At 41.2% G+C, this 7,086-nt stretch overlaps 1 protein-coding gene across 5 annotated transcripts in view; it reads right to left on the bottom strand.

Annotated features, from left to right (window-relative positions):
• Window positions 1-569: 569 nt before the first annotated feature.
• LOC130520011 (RLA class II histocompatibility antigen, DP beta chain-like) overlaps window positions 570-7,086 on the bottom strand; it is a 46,862-nt gene continuing 40,345 nt past the window's right edge. For 2 of the 5 annotated variants that reach the window (XR_008948593.1, XM_057023567.1), the window contains 2 exons: window positions 2,991-3,119; window positions 570-2,867 (listed from right to left, as the gene is read on the bottom strand). Coding sequence is in view for 2 of the 5 variants with exons in the window: in XM_057023567.1 (XP_056879547.1) it covers window positions 2,755-2,867; window positions 2,991-3,119 (242 nt within the window). In the remaining 3 variants the exon portion in view is untranslated. Of the gene's footprint in view, window positions 2,868-2,990; window positions 3,120-3,428; window positions 3,538-3,825; window positions 4,087-4,260; window positions 4,522-4,604; window positions 4,840-6,280; window positions 6,475-7,086 lie in introns of those variants that run through there. The other 3 variants (XR_008948594.1, XR_008948592.1, XM_057023568.1) reach the window with 3 other exon arrangements.

Here is a 7,086-nt window from a genome sequence, read left to right as displayed (position 1 = left end):
GCACATTTCAGTGCCGACATGTTGGCATGGTTGTGTTTTCTTCTCTTGTGCAGTTCAATAAAATTCAATATTACAATGATAATTCTGTCATATTTATTTATTTATTTCCTATTTTTTGTGATTTACGGAGAATTTTAAAATTACGTAAATGTGCCAATGACTTAACATTAATCAACCAAATTGGAAACCATGCCAAAACTGTCTTTTTATTTGATTTTATCTTGATTTATTTTATTAGGGGATCGAGGATATGCCCTGGCTCCCTGGTTGTTGACACCACTGACCAACCTTCAGACTCCACAGGAGTTTTATTCAATCAGATGCATGCGCGCAGTAGCTCCACCATTGAACGCACCATCGGCATTTTAAAGGGGCGCTGGATGTGTTTGGACACAGAGCCACAACCCCGTGAGGATGTGCGTCCTGACGCAATGATGGGGCCAGACTGCAGGCACGTGGTTCACGTTCGAGCGCGATTAATTTCCCGTTTGTGAATAAAATGCATTATTGTCACAATTTTAGTCTAACAGTCTTGATTCACTTCAAAAAGAAAAAAAGAGTGAGACTGGTTTCAAAGCACAGCTTTTACACATTTTTATTCTTTTTACATTCTTATTTTTTTTACATTCTCGTTGATTTCTTTAAGCGTGTTGGCTATAGTCATCAGGGTTGAGGCAATTTTATCAAGCATGTTAGCCATCCTTTCTTGATTGTTCAACACGGCGTCAGAAATCAGGCGTGGAGAGGCAAGCTTTGGGCATTTGGCTGCTTTTTGCTCTGTCTACAGGGTCCTGCTGCAGTTCCTTTTATGGGCATTAGTGGGCGGTGACTTATGCTAATCGTATGTTAATTAGACTCACCTGGCACGCGCTTTCAATTTACGAACAGATGGCATTCATCAATCTAAGAACACAGCTGCGAACAATTCTGGGGCTTACGAACGCGTTGATGAATCCGACGTAGGGTTTTCTTAAGGAACTTCTTAAGAACAAGTTAAGAAAGAATCTAAGAAGATTCTTAAGAACATATTGGTGAATCTGGCCCATGGACCTGTTCGGACCTTATGAGGTTAAGGATGAGGTAAAGAAAAGAGTAAAACTTAAAGTTTGGGGAATTGTCTTCTGCTGCATGGCTTCAAGAGCTATACACACTGATGTAGTCAGTGATCAGTCAATAGAGGGATTCCTGCTGGCATACCAGAGGTCCACTTCACTAAGAGGGCACCCCAGAAAATTGTGGTCTGACCCAGGAATGAACTTTGTGGGGGCAAAACCTGTTCTAGAGCAGCTGCATAAATTGCTGGACCAACTGAACAGGCCTCAGCTTGAGGATTTTGCTGCCAGACATGGGACGGAGTGGTCTTGGAAAATCCACCCTGCAGACTCTCCCCATAGGAATGGAGCAGCAGAGGCAGCTGTCAGAATAGTGAAGCGGGCCTTAAGCAACCTTTTGTGGAGTTGGAGTTTTCACATGGGGGGAATTCCAGACGTTTCTCTTCATGGCAGCCAACCTGGCAAATGAAAGACCCATTGATGCCAGAGTTCAGAGCAGGGAAGACTGCGTGGAGTATATCACCCCAAATTCCCTGTTACTAGGAAGGACCAGTCCTAGGGCGGATCCAGGAGACTTCCAGTTTGATGGCTATCCATACAAGAGACTCCAAAGTATTCAGAGAGAGGTCAGCAGATTCTGGCAAAAATGGTGCCAGCTGGCTGGTCCTAACCCATTTGTAAGAAACAAATGGCAATGTTGCAGTGGGAGATGTGGTTTGGCCAGCTGGCCAAAATGCCCTGAGAGGTCAATACAAGTTGGCCAGAGTGGTCAGTGTCAACACCGATGGAAAAGGCATTGTAAGAGATGTAAAAGTGAGAACCTTTCCCAGCTACCCCGTCTCGCTTGCCAAGCCAATCAGAAGAGGGGCCATGAAAACTAGTGGAGATGAAATCAAGAAGCTCTCATCAAAAATTCCTGCAACGATTCTTCATAGGGATGTCAGACGCCTTGTTATCTTACTTCTGTTGAAGAACATCAAAAGGCATAGAAGAATGGTGTGACCTCCCAGTTTTAAAAAACCAAGAGCTCAAGTGGGAGGTGTTGAGATAAATCTCAGACATTTATCCTGGAGTTCTTCACACCCCAACTACAAATCCCAGAAGGCATTATTGAGCAGAGCAGGCGCTAATCACAAAGTGGGACACCTGGAAGCTGCACTGGAGGCAGCACTTAAAAGGGTCTCACTCCACTCTAAAAGGTACTCACTTTGGGAAAGAAGAGCACTGAGGAACGAAAGAGAAGACAATTGCCAAAGAAGACGATTTCAACACAGGGTTCCTCCCAAAGACGTCACCGGTATGAAAGAAACTTTGATTTGATGGAGATATTTGTGTTTGTTTGAATTGTTTGCTAAATGTCTCCTTTTGTGTTAAAGGTTATCAACCTAATCCTGCTACTAATGCTAATGGCAATACAAGCCAAACAATCTTGAAATAAAATAAAGATTGAGGTGAAACGGAAGTTGATCGAGTGTCCTTTGGGGGTTTATGGAACCAGGCCATTTTCAAGTTGGGCAGGTGCTGAAATAAGGGAAATAACTTGACAAGCACTGAAGCCTCATCTGTTTCACTTTCAACAGTCAGTGAAGGTTAGAGCAGCGTCCAAAATCTGCAGAAGTGCACCTTCAATATGCTGAGTAAAATATTCCGTCTGATAGATGTTATTTCTGTTTGAATCTCTGGTGGATAAAATCCTCTTCAATTAATCTTTGGGTCTTGTAATGGTTTCAAGGGACATTCTTAGGTTTTCTTTCTCAGTTTCTGTCATGCTTTCTGGAATTGTCTTTTTCATTCTTCTTTTGATCTTCTTATTGTCTGTGGTGAAAGGAAATGGAAGCACAATTAATAGATGCCGTCAGGTGTAAGCCTTCAGAAACTTGTTGATCTGTTCATAACAATAGATGACATAAATGTTTCAACAAAAGTAGTGAAACGTACGTTTGAGCACCACTGCTGTTGTGCAGATTAGAAGAAAAACACATGAAAATGAAACAATGGTCAAAATTTTCCAAAATGGCCAATCAACAGTTGCGTAAAGAATTTCTCTTCCATCAAGTGTGTTTCCATCTGAAATGAAAGGGAAAATCCATCATTATTAATTAAAACACAGTAATAATTATGACTGTAAACTAATAATGTTGATGCTGACAAATGTAGCTGACACAATTTACACTATTGAAGCAGTTACATTTGTTATTTTCACACAGCTCAAGTCCAGTATTTCTCAAATCAGATGTTTCAAAACACCTCCATCATTTGAAACTTGAACACAAAGTTAAATTAGCCTGTATTGTTTTGACTCAATAACTAATAATAATAATAATAATAATAATAATAATAATAATAATAATAATAATATAAATTCAGTGCCAAAACCATAGAAAGGTGAGCGCTGAGCTGCTGCAGCGCCCCCTGCTGGCAGAGGGTGATTCTGTACATTCCACTGCCTGTACCAAATTGTAACTCTGTAGTAGCTCGTTTCTTTCTGGAAACATGTGAAGCACGTTAAATGTTGTTAATTAAATGGGAAGAAAAAAAAACGTGTTGAGACCGAAAAATCTCTAAAATAAGTTTCAACAGCATCGAAACAGCCAGAAAAGACCAGAGAATCACCAGGAACGTTTCAGAGCTTCTTCATGAGGGACTTTTACCAGAGTACCCAACACACCAGAAACCCCCCCCCCAGCAACAATAAGATCCCACTGGCCTGTGTGCAGCCTGGATCACGACTCAATAACAATCATGCAGCAGTATGTAAATGTAAAGTTCTCACCCCACATGACAGTGATGGTTCTGTCTTCTGTTTGGACAACACAGCCATAGATGTTGGTGTGGATCAGGGGGACCTCAGCTGTCAGGATGAGGATCACTGATCCATCCCCAGAAGGCAACGGGCCAGTTACAGTGATCCAGTTTGCCTTGGTGGCCCCGTCTTCAGTCAGAGACACTGAACGCACTGATTTGTCAGTACTGGTGACGTGGCACTTCAGCAATGCCCTGGTTAAATCAACAGGGTTGGCAAACACACGGAGATCTGCAGGAGGATAGAAAAGGTGATGATCAGGGTGGGACCAGCCAGGGGAAGAAAAGATACTTTTGTATGTGTTCAGGTTAATTCCTGAATTATGTCCAATTTAATGAAGTGATTCAAAGCTGTGATTTTATTATATTTTGCGTTATATTTTTTTGGACCAGAGAGTGTGTTCACCTGTTCTTTTTTCCGCTTCTCTTAATTTGATCTGATGGATCATTTTTGGACATTCTTCATTGATGAATTGTCCAAAGAAATGGTTCCGAGCCTCATAGCCGTTCCACGAATCTTTAATCATTTCTGCAGAAGGAGACAGGGCTTTCCATTTCTGAGCTCCAGCATCAAACTGAATGAAACCCTCTCCATTCACTGCCCAGTTGTCAAAAGCAGATTCAAGCCTCTCGTCTGACGTGATGCAGCCACGCCGCCGCTGAACATCTACAAGGATTATTTAATGTAAAATGTTCAGTTCATCTTCAACAAAATAAACACATGACAAAGCAAATGTGCTGCAAACTTACACAGTGTGTGATTGATGAATTGAGAAATCTCTTTGAGAGCATCAAAAACATCATAACATGCTGCTGTGCAGGTCCCAGGTAAGTTGTGGGATTCCAGGACGGGTTTGAAGTGTTCTTGTTGTGTCCCACTGTCACAGTGAGATCACAACTCCATCAAACTCTGTAACTTGTTCAAAATGGAGCCCAGATCCAGGCTGAACATGTCCTGTAGACAAGAACTCAAGAGAATGGGAACCTGAAACACACAAACAAATGGAGTCAAAACTCTGGACCCTCACAGTGGGATCAGCGGTTCTGACAAAAATAATCATGTTATAAATTGATCACAATCTCAGGTCTTGTCAAATTAATATTGAAAGATGTAGACAGTTTAATATTATGGTTAATTATTTTAAACCTTAAGCTGTGAGTCGTATCTGCTCAAATTGGTGGACGGTATCAAAAAAAAGCTAAAATATCTCTTTGATCATCATCATTGATCCTCTTTGAGCCAGACCACCACATGTCAGGATAAAAACCCACATCTCATCTCCTCTCATCCTGATCACCAGAACTCCTCAGGGCTGCTTCCTCGTTCCCCTACTATAATCCCTCTTCACAAACACTCAAATGGACAAAACACCACTAAAAACAAACAACCAGAATGAAAAACAGCCTCTTTCCACAAGCTGTGAAGGAAACATGGAGCAGCAGGATGAGAAACAGGTCAAAAGACCCAACAATAACCCAAAATATCATAATAGATTCCTCATAAACTGAATATAAACAAGGTTTACTACAGCACCTGAACAGGCACCAATAAGAAAAGAGGTTTAATCTCCACTCTCTTCGTACTCTGTGTGCAGGCATCAAAATCAAAGCAAATCCTCAGATAGTCAACAACTAAAAAATACATCTGTGTTTGGACAGTTACCTGGGAGATCATTCTTGGTAGTTTGAGACAGTTTGAGACCAACAACCACATGAGGACAACAAAATGAGCTGACTAACACCCAAAAAACACCCAAAAATATTGCAATAATTAAAGGATTCCTGACTAAACAATATCTTGACCAGCTAGTTCATGCATTTGTTTTCAGCAGGCTGGTAACGGTGTGTTTGCAGGTTTTAGTTAAAGTTCAGCCAGGTAGCTGCAGCTGAATGGTCCTGATCATTTTTGAATGTAAATTTTCATGTTGAATTACTGTATTTGTTGACAAATAAATGTTGATAAAGACAACAATTTCAGTGAAATGGTGGAAATAGGTTTAAATCAGTGTTTCAACAGATGCCTTATCAACAAGTGACAACTATTTCATGCATATGCCTGTGATATTAAAGTACACACACACACACACACACACAGGACAGCGGTACTTTAGCAGGTTTTATCAACAGGAAGTATCAGTGTGCACTACTGCTGCGCCCCCTAACGGCTCAGTCAGGAACAGTCCGACACACTGGAATCGAAAGCACTGTGGCCATGTTTTCGTTCAGAATAGTGTCACTGCCCAAATGTCTTCAATTATTTCACCAGCTTCCTGGTGCATTATTCGCTATTGATGTTTTTATTGCAGTGCTAAACAAAAACAAAGGACGTTTTTGAATGTCTTGAAAAGTCGATTGTCTATTTCTTCCTGAGAAAAGCGCAACACAGCGCTCAGAACGTGCGTGTAAAGAAAGTTTCCTCAACTTACCGCATTCTGCTGCTGGGAGCAGGATCCAAAACAGAAGACAAATGTTCATCTTCCTAAATGAAGGTCGCTAAACACTTGTTGTCCTCATCTGAAACAGTCTGGAAGCACCGTGACGAGGGTTCTTTATGATAACGACCGATTCTCTTAAAAGCGCGTCTCAAACGAGAGGAGTGTCGCGGGGGTTTTAAATGCGCGTGACAGTCGCGGTTCAACAACAGAGCTGGACCCGCCCCTCGGAATGTTTCGGGTTGTAAAAGAACACTCGTTCCGCCATGTGGGTGGAGCCTTCGTTCAGCACCAATCAAATACCCCCCATAGGGTGACGTCTGGGTCCAAACACGTGTTCACTGACACCGCCTTCGGACAGTTTGGAATTTTAGCACATAAACTCCTGATAACCGGATTTAAAATGATCAATTTCTAGCAACATAATTTGTGTCTTGGTCTCGTGGGACCTGCTCTTTCTTCTTGTATTCTTGACAGACAGCGATGGTGTTTTATTGCTATTTTAGCAACAAAACTGTTTGGACTCATTTTAAGGCTACAACAAAAATAGTGAGACTTACCTTTGAGCAACAGTGATGTTATGCATGTTAAAAAGAAAACTGGAAGCAAAACAGAGGTGAAAACTTTCAAAAATGTCCGGTCAACACTTGCATGGAGGATGTGTCTTCCACCAAGTGTTTTTCCATCTGCATTGAAACAAACAAAATAACAAAAATTGAATAAAATAACAATAAAACCAAAACAATAAAACAATGTATATGGGTCTACTTTACTTTACATGGAAAGTATTGTAATATTTA

The sequence above is a fragment of the Takifugu flavidus genome, unplaced genomic scaffold, assembly GCF_003711565.1.
Source record: "Takifugu flavidus isolate HTHZ2018 unplaced genomic scaffold, ASM371156v2 ctg262, whole genome shotgun sequence".
NCBI classification, from domain to species: Eukaryota; Metazoa; Chordata; class Actinopteri; order Tetraodontiformes; family Tetraodontidae; genus Takifugu; species Takifugu flavidus.
This window is presented reverse-complemented; position numbering and strand designations above follow the sequence as displayed.